This window comes from Peromyscus californicus, unplaced genomic scaffold (assembly GCF_007827085.1).
Source record: "Peromyscus californicus insignis strain IS unplaced genomic scaffold, ASM782708v3 Scaffold_9__1_contigs__length_137607984, whole genome shotgun sequence".
Classification (NCBI taxonomy): domain Eukaryota; kingdom Metazoa; phylum Chordata; class Mammalia; order Rodentia; family Cricetidae; genus Peromyscus; species Peromyscus californicus.
In genome coordinates this window covers 112,387,480-112,402,208 of record NW_026294617.1, presented here as the reverse complement: position 1 = coordinate 112,402,208, position 14,729 = coordinate 112,387,480, and the positions used below count along the sequence as shown (strand labels likewise).

Below are 14,729 nucleotides of genomic sequence, written 5' to 3'. Positions count from 1 at the left end.
GCTGAAGCAGGAGAATTGCTATGAGTCAGAATTGCTATGAGTCAGAAGGCAGCTTGAGATATAAGGGTTTTAAGTTCTAGGCCAGGCTTGGTTACATAGAGCAAAACCCTGTCTTCCACCAAAAGAGAACTTAAAAAATTTCTTGAATTAGCCGCTTCTTTTTGGCCACTGCTCAAAGTGTTACTATCTTTTGTCTATTGTTATGGCAATGGCTTATGAATGTATTTTCCTTTCGCTTTAGCTTTACGTTCTAGTTTATTCCTACACTCTATTGTCAAAATGAATTCTTAGAGATACCACCATGTACTCTCTGCTTTTAAATTTACCATAGCCTTTAAGTATACTCTACAGTACAGTGTCATGGAGGTAGTACAACTCTCACACTCTTTCCTTTCTCTATTTGGAATATCCTGTCTTCTTATTGTAGTGGTATTTGCTCCACCCCATAACCTTGGGCTACAGGGCCTGAAGGAGGCAGTACTTCTTGCTGTTTTAAGTGACCCATTAAAAGGAAAGGGAGAAGGGTCACATGTCTCTTCTCCCTGCTGCCTGTAAGGTGAATTCACTCCCGGACAGATCAGAGGACAACTTCAGCTGTCTACTCTATTCTGTATTTCTGAGTGTATTTCCCCAATTTCTATCTTAATAAATCCCTACTGCCCATTAAATAGACTCACGTGGATTGATCTTAGTGGCGCCCACAACCTCTGTAAAAGTTAAGCCATGCAAAGATGGAAATTACAAAGAGTCTGGAATGTGTTGTCTTTGGAATTAACTAGAAAGAGACATTTGATTGTAAAAGCTGCTGAGTTAAACCAGTATGTATATTTTAAAGGTATCCTGACTTCAAAATTCATGTCTAAGGATACGTTGCTCTGGAAAAGAGGTTCTGCTTTGTTTTCACATTAGATGAGAACCTGTGCATTGCTTCCAGGCTAATATGGTTTGATCAACCAAGACTCCCTGAAAGGTCAAAATAGCCTCACAAACTACTACAGCCAAGATTTAACTATAATTCTTAATTTTCTCAGGATCCCCATAAGATTGCCAGCGCCCTCAACCAGCAGGAAGTAGTATGAGAAGTTACACCCAAATTCCCAAAGTATTGTTTATAAATGTTTATTTTTATTTAAAGGGGGTTGATTATAAATGTAATCTCTAAAGAGGAAAAGGGGATATAGATATGATAGGATAAAGGGTAGATTATTGAATCTGCTTTTAAAGAACAACAAGTTGTTTAAAATGTTTTACATTACTATGGATTTTGGTTTATTGATGCAAGTTTGAAGTTGATTTTGTTATACTGTATATATTTCTATTCCTGTTTGGAGTATTATGTTTGTGCTGCTCATTTCAAATTGTAGTGTATAGTTGAGAAATACAGATTAATAGTTAGTCATCTATGATAATCAAACTTGTAGTCATGTTAGTTTTCTACATATACATATATTTCAATTAAGTAGGCAATCTTCAAAGACTTCAGTATGTTATATAGACTGGACATGCAGGACACATGGAAAAGTGACCACTAAACTTTGCCTAAACAAGGCGAGATGGTCCTTCGGGTTCCTGCCTCACAGAGGAGACTGCCAGACATTCTGCAGGACACATGGAAAGTGACTGATGAACTTTGCCAATAGGCAAGACAATCCTTCAAATTTCTTGCTTTACTAAAAAGTCTATCAGAGACTAGGCCTGTAGGCTGAAAATGGATGCCCCAACATTGCAAAGAAACTTTGGGTGACTGTCCAGGCAGCCAGATGTTGCTGACATTTCTAGAACTTTGGAAGTTGCTTATAATGCACTTCCTGTTTACTTAGGTAATATCATATCCTTATGGGGTCTTTGACGGAATTGAGGACTAGGTAGTAATAATTTTCCTTAGTCATGATAAAAGAGAAATTAGATATGAAACTTTTAGACTCAGAAATAGGATAGATGAAAGAATATTTTCTTTAATTTTGACAAATACAAATAGACTAGATACTTTCAACTTTAATTCTTGCGTGATAACAGTTTAGTTATATATAATTTTATTATGCTGAAGTTAAAACCTTCCTTTTTGATTAGACAGAAAAGGAGAAGTGCTGTGGGATGGCTTTCTGTATGCTGTGAGTCTGTGTGGCTCCCAGTGGATGATAAATAAAGCTGTTTTGGCCTATGGCAAGAAAGCTTACAGCCAGGCAGGAAATCCAAGTGGAGATACAGAGAGAAGAGGGGCGGAGTCGTGAGAGATGCCGGCTGCAGCCAAAGGAGTGACAAGATGTCAGCAGATAGGTGACACCATGACGTTGTGGCAACATAAATTAATCAATAGGAATAGGTTAATTTAAGATAAAAGAGCTAGTTAGCCAGAAGCTGAAGCCAAAGGCCATACAGTTTGTAATTAATAATAAGCCTCTGAGTGATTATTTCATAAGCAGCTGCAGGACCACAGGGCCAGGGGAACAACCTATGGTAGAATAAACTGCTTCCTTAAAGGGACGCTAATGACTGCTTTTCATTGCCATACAGAAAACAAAAACAGAGGCAATAAAAAGGATTTGGTGGGTTCAGAGATGGTATACTACAGAATATCATCACAGACACATACATTTAAGGAATGCCATTTCTTATTTTTTTAAATGCAGTGTTAACTATGATATGCCAGAAATACAGTAACGCTAATATATTAAGGCCAAAAATCTAAAATAAAATTGTGATAAAGTGAATACTTATTTTCAATGAAAAGCAAAATTGAAATACTTACAGGTCCCATAATTGTGGCTTGCCAATGAAACACTAGAAAGGGGAGTTAAGAAAAACAAAACAAAAACTTCATTATTCCAAAACCATACAACCCTTTCTAAAGTTAGTCATTAAAAAGAAAACCAAGTTACTTACTGTCATCTCCAACTGGACCTGCAGAACATTGTGCTGGAGGGTCACGGGCCAAATCACTAAGTTCCTAAACCAAGACAGAAGATGGTAGGTTATGTAGTCTAAATTTAAGAAAAGATATGCAGTTAAATAGTAAACTTACTCCCTTAAAGGGACATGCATTCATGGTTTAAAAAAAATCCCATTAGCAGAGAAAGAAATCTTAAGTAATCTTAAATCCAGCTCCTGGAATGCAAAGCATCACTTGCTTAATCAGATGCATGCTAAGAATTATAATAATATATATACACCAGTGAATTTTTATTATAGGAACAAAAGTTAACCTCTGGACAAAGTATAGTAGTAGCAAATGCCTTCAAAAGTTTAAAAACTTAGGCAAGGCCGAGGTCAACATATTTGATGAACTAACTTTCCAGACCATCTTAGAAGCTCCCTGTAACCTGTCATAAATCCCTTTTCGTCCCAAAATCTGACTCCTGAAACATCTCTTATACAGGGTTACATGCCCTTTCCTATTAACTCAGTGCTCATTTTTAGCTGTTCTTCAATGACCCACATGTACATAACACTTTGTATAAAAAAGTAGTTTACTTTATTAGATTTACAAAAACCAGTGATATGGTTCTGCCTTACTAGTGTTTTATCATCAAAAAATATCAAGTACATAAACTCAACCCAATGTTAATGTACTGCTGCCTTCAACACTTACTTACATTTATCCCTATGGCCCAAGTCAGTAAGAGCTACTTCCCTTCAATATCCAATGAATACAGGGGTAGCTTAAGTTCTTTATACCTATCACATCTAAATATGGAAGTAGTCCATAAACAGATTCCCACACAACACCCCTCCACACCAAAAACGCAATTTTGCTTGCTCTGGGCTCAATCTTCTAACATTAGCCAGTCATCGGACCCTCTCTCTTTCCAAGTAGCCCAATTAACATGTATAATGTTTTGCTCAATTTCTGATTTTAAAAGACAAAGAATCATCTTGGCTTGTAACATATCACATCAATTCATTTAACTGAACACATTAATCTCTCCTCTCAATGAAATTTAATAAACAATTCATAAAGTACGGAATATTCTGAGTAAGCACACCTCCCTCAAGAACACAAAGAGAAATTTCCAATTTAAATTCCAGAAAGTCAACCGCCTTGGCCAAAGAACCTTAAAAGCTCTTACTAAGAGCATATAAACATGGAAAATATCACTGTACAGTAACCAATTCAAGAAATTAGTAAAAACAATGCAGTTTTTAGTAATGTATTTTGTAAAAGGGATGCCAGCAGAGAGGAGGGAAAAATGGCTATACTGATGATCTGACCCAAGACAATGTTTTTTAAATCCCTGCCCTCTTTTTTCATAGGCTGGAGATTCACAATCCAGCAAATTACCCTCCCAACCCCCCACCTGCCCGCATTCTATTGTTTTAGGAGGCAAGACTTTATTTAATAATGAGTAAGTTTGGGCTTGAGACTAACCCCATTTCTGACCATGGTTCAACTCACAGAACAGACTGCCTGTAGCTTTCCATCTCTCAGTTTTAAGACAAGCAGGCAGCAGCTGCCAGCAAGGGGAGAAATGGACTAAACAGACTCCTCTGCAACTGGTGAAGTGTATCTCATACTGAAAATATATCCTAGTTCTTACATAAAGCTATATGGTCATCAGAGGAGCAACACACTATCTAGAATATGTCATTCTACTCAGTGTTCTAGAAATCCAGAGACTTTTTATAGTTTATATTACTAACTTCATTTTGTTTATTTTGGATATAAGACTTAATGTATATGATGTATAAGAATGAAAAATTCCATTATCTCAAGTATGGATATTCTACCACGTGCTATATTTAAACACTTTAAGCATAAAACCATACACAGTTGTTTTGTTTGAGACAGGGTTTCATCATGTAGTCCTGGCTAGCCTGAAGCTCTTTGGCCTTAAACTCAGGTATCTCCTTGCCTCTGTTTCCCAAGTGCTGGGATTAAAAGTTGTGTGCCATCACTCTCAGTTGCACGCACACACACCCTTTTATTGAAAGTAACTACACAACTCATGTATGTCATGCACCAGTAAAAGAAAACCTAAGTTTCTGAATTCAAATTTCTAAAGACCACTAGGGACTGTTTGCCTATTCAAGTCCCGTGTATCTTCCCTATTATATAAGACATGACCCCAAGTTTAGACCTCCTCCCACTCATTAGGGTATTAACTGCATTAAATATACCAGAATCAATAGGCACAGTGGTACAGACCTTTAATCCTAGCACTCAGGAGGCAGAAGCAGGCAGATCTCAGAGTTTGAAGCCAGTCTGGGATACACAAAAGACTGTCTTACAAAACACAAGAATATCAGAATGGGTATAAAGGACCTTTACTTTGCATACTCAGCAGATGCTGCCTTGGTTTCATCTATTAAAAAACATATGAAGTGAATAGAATTCTCTCCTTAACATATGATTAACTCTAAGATTAGCAAGCCTCATTTCCTGGTCCTTTTCAGACAACCACCACCTCCTTTTAAAGGACTGCATACAAGGCTCAATGACACAAGTAGATGAGAGCTCTTACTAACTCCTCCAACCTAAGTGAATCGAAATTTGTTTCTGCTGGCTACATAGTATGTACCAACTAGGTATGCTATGGCAATGGCTTCTGAACTAAATAAGCAATGTGATGTGTAAACCAGGAGTGGTTGTAAGGCTTAAGAGTCAGATCAAAGCTCCTAGATGACATGATGGCACAATTTCATCCCTTTTCAAAATATCAGTGGTATTTTGATAAATAATTCTATATATTTATCTTTAACTTAAGATTTTGTGATTATATGAAAAACTAATGGCTAATATGTCAAACATATCAGCAAAATGAGAACTTTACAAATACAAGTAGTTTAATTCTAGACTGTTGAAAGGATTGAAAACAAGGCTTGTCGTCTTTTTTCCTCTTGTAGTCCTGGAGACAGAACCTACTACTGCCTCACACACCCAAGGCAAGCTCTTCAGCACTTTATCATGGGTTATATTCCCATTCTAAACACAAAACTTTCCTGGGACAATTCAGCAGAGTACAAAACACCTGACTACTTCTGTGCAGTTATGTGTGCCTTCATGAGCTTAGGTATACTCCATTCATCTAGGTGTCCACAGAAGCCAGTGGGCATCAGATTCTCTGGAATTGCAGTTGTAGGCTACTTGTAAGTGATCTTTAAGTCACTCAATTGTTGCAAAAAATCATTGTTTTGAATAAAATGAAATTATGTGCATGTGTGCTCATAGGCATGCAGACCTGGGTTTGTAAAGCTACCATGTGGATGCTGGGAGGCAAATAAAGTTCTACATGAACAATAAGTGCGCTTTTAACCATTGAGCATCTCATTAACTCCCACAGTGGTAACTTAACTGTTCTAATGTGTTTTGGAAAAGCAACAACAAAAGTCTTTCTTTCCTGTATCACCCAGATTGGTCTCATCATGGGTTCAACTAATCCTTTATGTCAGCATCCTGAATAGCCACAACTATAGTTGTGAGCCCAATTAAGAACTAGGTTGCTGTGGGATGTTCTGTATGCTGTGAATCTATGTTGCTCTGATTCGTTGTTAAATAAAAAGCTGATTGGCCAGCAGTAGCCAGGCAGGAAGTATAGGTGGGATAAGCAGATAAGGAGAATTGTGTGAAGACCATCCAGGGAGCAGCATGTAATGGCACACAAGTAAAGCCACAGAACACATGGCAACATATAGATTAACAGAAATGGGCTGAGTTTAAGTGTAAGAGCTAGTCAATAGTAGGCCTGAGCTAATGGCCGGGCAGTTTTAATCAAGTCTCTGTGTGTTTACTTGGGTCTGAGTGGTTGCAGATTGGGTGGGACACAAAAAATTCAGTTACACTAAGTTTTAAATGCAGCTTTTTAATAATGCCACTAAAATGTCTCCAATTTGCTTTTTAATAAATGCTTCTTAAAAAATTATAATACTAAGCAACAGTTGGGTATGGTGGCAGACACCTGCGATCTCAGTATTAAGAAGGTTGAAGCAGGAATATCACTGAAGTTGAAAGCAAGCACGAGACTCTGTATCAAGACGTGGTTCATAAATGTGTAATTCAACAATCTCTGTGGACTGACTCAATGTGTGAAGTAAAGCTAATACTAGCTGGGCAGTGGTGGCGTACTCCTTTAATCCCAGCACTCAGGAGGCAGAGGCAGGTGGATCTCTGAGTTTGAGGACAGCCTAGTATACAGAGCAAGTTCTAGGACAGGCTCCAAAGCTACACAAAGAAACCCTGTCTCAAAAACAAAAAATCAAGACAATACTAAAAAGAAATAAAGCAAAAAATCAATTAAGTAAACTGGTTAACATGTTAGTGAAGAATCATGCAGGAAAATAGATCCCACCCAGTTCATTTAATCGGGACATGAAAAATCTAAGTTGGAGAGGGCAGCCTAGAAACAAATTATCAAATATTTATTATAGACATTAGGATTGGTTTCATATACGCTGATAAAGTTCTAAGAATGCATTCCGAAATAATTCAACACTAAGAAGGGATCGAATACCCTGAAAGTGGCTAAGAACTTCCTTCAAGGAAGGAGAAGGAAAAAAAAAAAAAGGCAGTTGTCTAACAGTGAAATATCCAACTGCTCAAGAATAACCAGTCTAAGATTTAACTACACTAAAAAGTCAATTTAACAGACCAAATAGTCCTGGTACACTCTTGCCATTCTGTTTCTGAAACACAGGGCCAGCTGCTTATATAGCTACCAAAAAGCAAAAGATCTCTCAATCTACAATCTTGATCAACCCTTTATATGCTTTGCCAGGAGCACATATCACTCTATTTTCAACATATTCAATAGGATAAAATTCACCTTAAATACTTAAACCTCTGATCAGTTTTACTGAAATACAGTATAGGAAAACAAACAAAACTAGGGGCTGGAGAGGTGGCCCAGTAGTTCCCAGGACCCACTATGCCCTTTTCTAACCTTGTAAGGCACTGTGTGACAGACAGACGCACGCACGCTCACGAAAATAATCATACCAAGTCAAAGAAACAATATTCATAGTAAGTAAAAGTAACATGTTGCTTATCTCAGGCAAGTCAATTATTTTATAGGAATATTTGAAACAAGAAGTGTCTCAGATTTCATATATACATGTAAAATTCTCTAACAACTGCATATGCAGAAGATATCGTGGGGCCTAAGTCCAATCAAGCACAGAATTTGAGTCATATATACCATCTATGCCAAAGGCATTTTACTTTTAGTGAAACCCATAACAGGATGTTGGGTGTACAATTTTCCACTTAAAGCTTTAAGGTGTTCCTAAGAAGCTTGAATTTTTAGGTGGGCTCTTTTCAAAAACTGAGGGTTGTTTTGTTTTTAAAATCAACCAACCAATCCAGTATTAAATGACTTTTTAAAATGCATTGTTTTAAGCCGGGTGTGGTGGTGCACACCTTTGGTCCCAGGCAGAAGCAGGCGGATCTCTGAATTCTAGGCAAGCCTAGTCTGTAGCTGAAGTTTTCTCCAGTCTTGCCTGGCCCACAGTCAGGACAAATCTCTCTCACCCGCCAGTCCCACAGACGCTCAGACTCAACCAAGTAAACACACTTGCTTATAAACTGTATGGCCATGGCAGGCTTCTTGTTATCTAGTTCTTTTATCTTAAATTAACTCATTTTTATATATCTATTCCTTGTCACATGGCTCGTGGCTTACCAGTATCTTACATGTTGGTACTCAGGCAGCAGCTGGCAGCATCTCAAGTCTTCCTGTCCCCAGAATTCTCCTCTGTTAGTCCCACCTATACTTTCTGCCTGGCTACTGGCCAATCAGTGTTTTATTTATCAATCAATCATCCACAACACTAGTCTATATGGTGAGTCCCACGACAATCAGGGCTACAAAGTAGAGAGACTGTGTCTCAACAACAAGTTATCAAGTCTCATAGAAATGACCTGCTAATCCCAGGAAAACCCAAACTTTCATTAGTTATAATGACAATCTCCATTACGACTACTTCATTGTATGTAAGAATCAAAACAGTAAAAACAAATTTGTGTCTGTGTGTGTATACTCATTTAACTGGACTTTTGCAGTATAAACTCTTAAGGATTGGGGAGGGTCTATTTTAAGGTAAAAAAATTCACCTCCAAACTCTATGTTCCATACATCTTACCTATGCAATACAAATAGCAAAAACCATTTAAAAGATGGAATATGTGCTTTCTCTGATGTTATCAGTTTGGAATCTTTTAAACTACCCAAACCTAGTATTTCCCATCCTGTTTCAATTCTAAAATAGGAATATCTATTTTAATGTGAATTTTAAGACAAACAAGACTTTAAGAGGCCAAATAAAATAGCCCTAGCTCATTTAAATCTCCAGACTACATGATCAATCTTTGTTTAGCAGTCTAAAATATCCTTTAAGCATCTTAATTACAATTTTGAATCAAGTGTTAAAAAGTCTTAAATTCAATGACATTTGGGACTGGGGAAATGGCTCAGTTGATCAACTGCCTGACTCAAGCATGAAGAGGACCTGATTTAACACCCCTAGAATTGAAAGTTGGTGGTAACCCTAGCTTTATGATAGGGCAAATATTTCCAGACCTTGCTGATTAGCCCATCTAACCTATTAATGAGATCCAAGTTCCACTGAAGACCTGTCTCAAAATATAAGATGGAGAGAGAATACCTGATGTTGGCCTCTGGTCTCTAACAATTAGAGGAACACCTCTAATTCAATGATGGTTAGCCTAAACAAAAAAATCTACCAAATAGTTTTAAAATTATTTCAATTATAAATAAAGATGATCAGAAAACAGTAAGGTTGAACTATAATATAATAAGGTACTAATAAGGTACTACTACCTGAATGAAGACAAGAAAACTAGTTTTCTACATGCTGCTTTTTATGAATCAGTAAGCCTTTAAAAGCTATCATTACCAGCCAGGCGGTGGTGGCACATGCCTTTAATCCCAGCACTTGGAAGGCAGGCAAATCTGAGTTTGAGGCCAGCCTGATCTACAGAGTGAATTCCAAGACAGCCAGGGCTACACAGAGAAACTGTCTTGAAAAGCAAAAAAAAAAAAAAAAAAAAGCAAGCTAGCATTACCATTTATTTAGAACAAAGGCATAATTTCAGAAAGTTTCAGCTTTATCTTACTACTCAAATGATTTTCTTCTTTCCCCTTCAAATAATTTCTAAGTGTCTATTTACCAAATTTCCATGTCCAAGACACCTCTGCAGCAATAATCAAAGATCAAAGTAAAATCTTACTCTATAGTCAGCACAAATTTAGGTCGAGGGTTTTAATAACAACAAAGAAAAGCAGCAGCATGTCTCTAGTTGTAGCATTTGGGAGGCAGAGACTGGAGGAATACATTCATTCTGGGTTATGTGCCTCAAAATAATCTTGCCACTCGGGTTTTATGTAGTGCCCACCAATGATAATTAAATAATGCTTTTAAGTTAACAAACTGTGTTCATGACAGGCACAAAGAATGAGCAGATCAGAAGGAATATATCAGGCAGCAAAACCAGAGCTGACTTTGCAAGGTACCAAATACGCTAGATCTCAAAATACTAAGAAAAATTAAAACTAAGCACAAGTAGGCACAAGACAAAAACAAACAGTAACAAAAAACCCATTTAATCTTAAACTGAAAGGTATTCAAAGTCCTATACATCTTGAAAAGGCAATCATTATGTTTGCCAGGTAGTTATTAAACAGAAAAACCCAGGTAATGGTAGGGATTATCAAAGTACACAGCTTGAAAGTTTCCTAGAAAACCAAGCACTAAACTATAGTTTGATATAACAGAGGATCAGGTAAAAAAAAAAAAAAAAAAGTTGATTATGCTTTATCTTTAAGAAGCATATCCCAAAAGTAATAAGATACTGGAGTTTTTAAGCATAATGAACTAAATCTGGATTTGTTGAAATATACTGGAAGTACAGTATTAGAAGTGATATTCTTAATCACATGCATTAGTTTGATCTACAAACTGATTTTTTTTTTACAATAGATCAAACAAAACACAGACAACAATGTTCACAAGATCAGCTCCCTGAAGCTATTCACTGTTAAATCTGCATCACACCAGACTTTGAATTTACTGAGTACAGTGATAAATCTTTTTGAAGTTATATGGTCTTCTTAAAAAAAGATTTTATTTGTATGTTTTTGCCTCCATGTATGTCTATGTATCACATGTGTGCCTGGTACTTGTAGAGGTCAGAAAAGGGCTTTGAATCCCCTGGAACTGGAATTACACAGGTTGTTGAGCCACTATATGGATACTGGGAGCTCAAACAAAGTCCTCTCCTCGAACAAGGACATGCCATCTTTCTGACCCTATCCTACATGGCCTTAATAAAAGCTAATTGAGACAATGACTTGTTTTATGCCAAGGGAAACATTCAGGTGTATTCTTGGCCAATTATTATGTAGACTAATGAAATCAGAAGACAGCTGTTGGAGAGACTGGCAGAAATTAGGAGTTGCTAAATAAAGGCTCCATGTTCCTTGAAGGGATAAAAATACCAAATAAGAATATAAAATAACGTATCAGTAAGAAGAAGCTTTACTACCTATTTAGAAAGAATTACCTTCCCCTGAACTGCTTCTCTTGAAGCTTGGCACACACATGGGTTAACAGGGAGAGAGCTAAACCCATTTCCTACTGACAAGCTATTTATTTTTCTTTAAAAACCTGAAAGATCTAAGAAGCCGAGGAGGCCACTCTACCTTTTTCCAATCCAGAAAAGATCCTGAAAGCTCTCACATGGTCTAATTCACTTCATTAGGTTAAAATCTCACAAAAGGATTGCAACAAACACCACATACCCCACCTATTTCCTGAAGTCTTTTTAGGCAGCATGGCAAAAATTATTTGTGTACTAAGCAAAACCCAAGCAACCAGTGGCTAGATTACTGAAAAGGGCAACAGGTATGACCATTACTTTTTTTTTTTAAATTATTTTTATTTTTTGTGTATAAGTGTTTGCCTGAATGCACACGCATGTGTTTGTCCAAGGAGGCCAGAAGAGGAGATCGGATGCCCTGGAACTGGTGCTACAGTTAGGAGCTGCAATGTGGGTGCCGAGAACAGAATCCTCATCTTCTAAAGAGCAGCCAGTGCTCTTAACTGCTACTGATCCATCTCTCCAGTCCCTAAGTTTTTATTCTGGTAAAATTTCTGAGATATTGTTAAGAGAAAGTCCATAGAGTTTAAGAGGATCCTTACTCCAACAATTATGGGATAGAGGATCTCTTTGACAGTTCACTACTGAAAACTTGAAATGGCTGACAGCAAGACCTACACCTAAAAAATATTGTACATTTTTTGGTTTTTTTTTTCCATTTTTGTGCCTCTACTGTCTTATTTTGGCTGGTAATGGGCTGTACCAGCAGTAAAGTAACAAAAGACTACAGTAACAGCTGGCCAATGTATTAAAAACACTCAAAGACCTAAAGAAATACTGGGAAAAAAGCATGAAATGATCTGTGCACTCAGAGAGGTAAGTGGAAATATAAGATTGTGAATAATGAAGCTGTACAACTATATCAGATAAGCCTCTAGTTAAGATTCCATGCCTCTATCATAGTTTACCTCAGACCTATGAACTTATTTTTCATGATAAACATTACCTGTTACATCAACACAGTACTATGAAAGTGAAGTTTCTACTAGTAACTCTAATATTAAGGCCTAACTCCATAAACCTATTCAACTTTGCAGAGTTCTGTTATAATCTGAAAGGCCTGTCAAATTTTAATTCATACAGAGGCAAGGCCAAGTTCATGAATTACGTCCCTAAATACAGTACATTACTAGTACACCACCATGTTATATAGTATCAGTTGTCTCAATCTGACTCTATCTTGTATTTTAGTACATAACAAAAGGTAGTAACAGATTTCCTATCAGAATCTTTACTATTTTTCAAACTTAATTTCCTGTATTTTACTTGGGAGTTCACTTTTCCGAAATTCAATCTGACTTGACTTACAGTGGAATCAAAATAGCCCTTGCTGCACACCTATTCTGAATAACATTACTTGAGATGATACAAGGCAGGAAGCAGGAATAGAAAAACCTCCTAAGTGTTGAGATTAAAAATCTTACCCCAACTGCCCATTACAACAACTGCTGCAACTTGAATTTCTTATTTAACTAAAATGTCAAAGAAACAAGGTTCTCAGAAATTTATGGTTACTAGAATTATTTCCAGAAGATACTTGGCAAAAGATTATGATCTGAACAAACTTCACAGTACTGTAGACATAAAAAATCAAAAGGAATCATCAATTTAGCTGGCATAGTCTAGGTAGGAGGATGAAGTTTGAGAAAGGCCAGAACACAGACTATTTCAAAAAACCCAAACCCAAAGCACCACAACAAAACCCACCCCTTTGAAACTCAGTTTGTAACCTTTCCTGAGGAAACCTAGTTTCCTTTATCCTAAGGATTACAAGGTGGGTTCTGTACACTATGCTGCCTTACATCACTGACAAGGCATTAGCTTCCTGTTTAGTTCTAATTATAGGTGACACAAGTATGCTTGTTTATTAGACAAGGTGCTAAGAATGGCTTGAGTGAATAATACTACAATTTTCCTTCCTTAGATCACCCTTGAAGGTAAGTCACTTAAGATTATTCAAAGCTAGGCCCAGTGACGTGCAAAAGTAGTCCTACTAAGTCTCTATCTCAGAAAGAGAAAAATCTTTTTGTAAGTAGTATTGGAACAGACCAAAAGAAAGCTTTAATCCATGAAAGCAAACCAGGCATTTCACAGATATGAAAAATAAAGTTAGCAGCAACCCAGTGGTAGTAAATACTCAGTCATTAGGATTAAAGTTAATGTGAATAAGCATTTCCATCCTGAAACAACTAACCAAAAATACTAAGTCACAACTAAGAACTTAAATAGGACAAAATCAGCCATAAAGTTACCCGAAAGGTCCCTAGAAGATAAAAGATGCTTAGGTATAAAAATATAAACTTTTCCCCTTCCCCACCCCACATAACAAGCCTGAGGACAATTTGTTTTGTATTGAGACAGGATACATGGCTACATTGCCAAAGCCACCTTCAATTTGTATTGCCATACCTTAGTCCACAGAATGTAGACTACAGGCATGTACTACCCTAGCTGCCCGAGGAATTTTAAGAATACATGCTACAAGGCAAACAGGCTATAAACCAAGATATTAAATGTACTCAACATTACTGAAGTCTGAATTAAGATCACTGTCATAGCAGCAAGCTCCTAAAACCCCCATGATACCGAATAGCAAAGAATTTTGATAAACCTTGGAAAATAAGTTATACAAAGCGATAAACACATGAATGTATTTAATGCTTATTATTTTTCCAACCAAAGCAGATTCTCATGAATGATGGCCTTCCTGAGTTTTTATCCTCTGGTAACACATTACACAATTACAACCCCAGTGAAGCACTGATGAAATTAACCCCCAGAGGTTTCTAACTAAGAGCAAGTTTAGAATCCCTTAATGAATGTTTTCAAAATCACGTCTTTCTAAAGTTGATTTAGTAAGATCTCACACTGGTGTATTCTTTAAAAAGCCAGAATTTTCTGAAATAAAAATGTCCTGTCAAAACTTACCTACACAACAGCTCTTGTATACAGCAATAGAAATTTCTATTAAGAACCACAATGCAGCTGGGTTTGGTGGCACACATCTGTAATCCCAGCAGGGAGGCAGAGGCAGGATTGCTCTAAGTTTGAGGCCAATGCTATAAGTCAAACCCAACTTCAAAAAGCAAAACACAAAAATAAAAACATGAATAAAATCTGC

General features: G+C 36.9%; 1 protein-coding gene across 4 annotated transcripts in view; it reads right to left on the bottom strand.

Moving 5' to 3' along the window:
* The window catches only part of Ube2d3 (ubiquitin conjugating enzyme E2 D3), a 30,204-nt gene that overhangs the window by 9,962 nt on the left and 5,513 nt on the right, over positions 1 to 14,729 (bottom strand). For all 4 annotated transcript variants that reach the window (XM_052730131.1, XM_052730132.1, XM_052730130.1 and 1 more), the window contains exons 3-4: positions 2,884 to 2,947; positions 2,750 to 2,781 (exon numbers count right to left, since the gene is read on the bottom strand). In XM_052730131.1, coding sequence (XP_052586091.1) covers positions 2,750 to 2,781; positions 2,884 to 2,947 — 96 coding nt within the window. The remainder of the gene's footprint in view (positions 1 to 2,749; positions 2,782 to 2,883; positions 2,948 to 14,729) is intronic.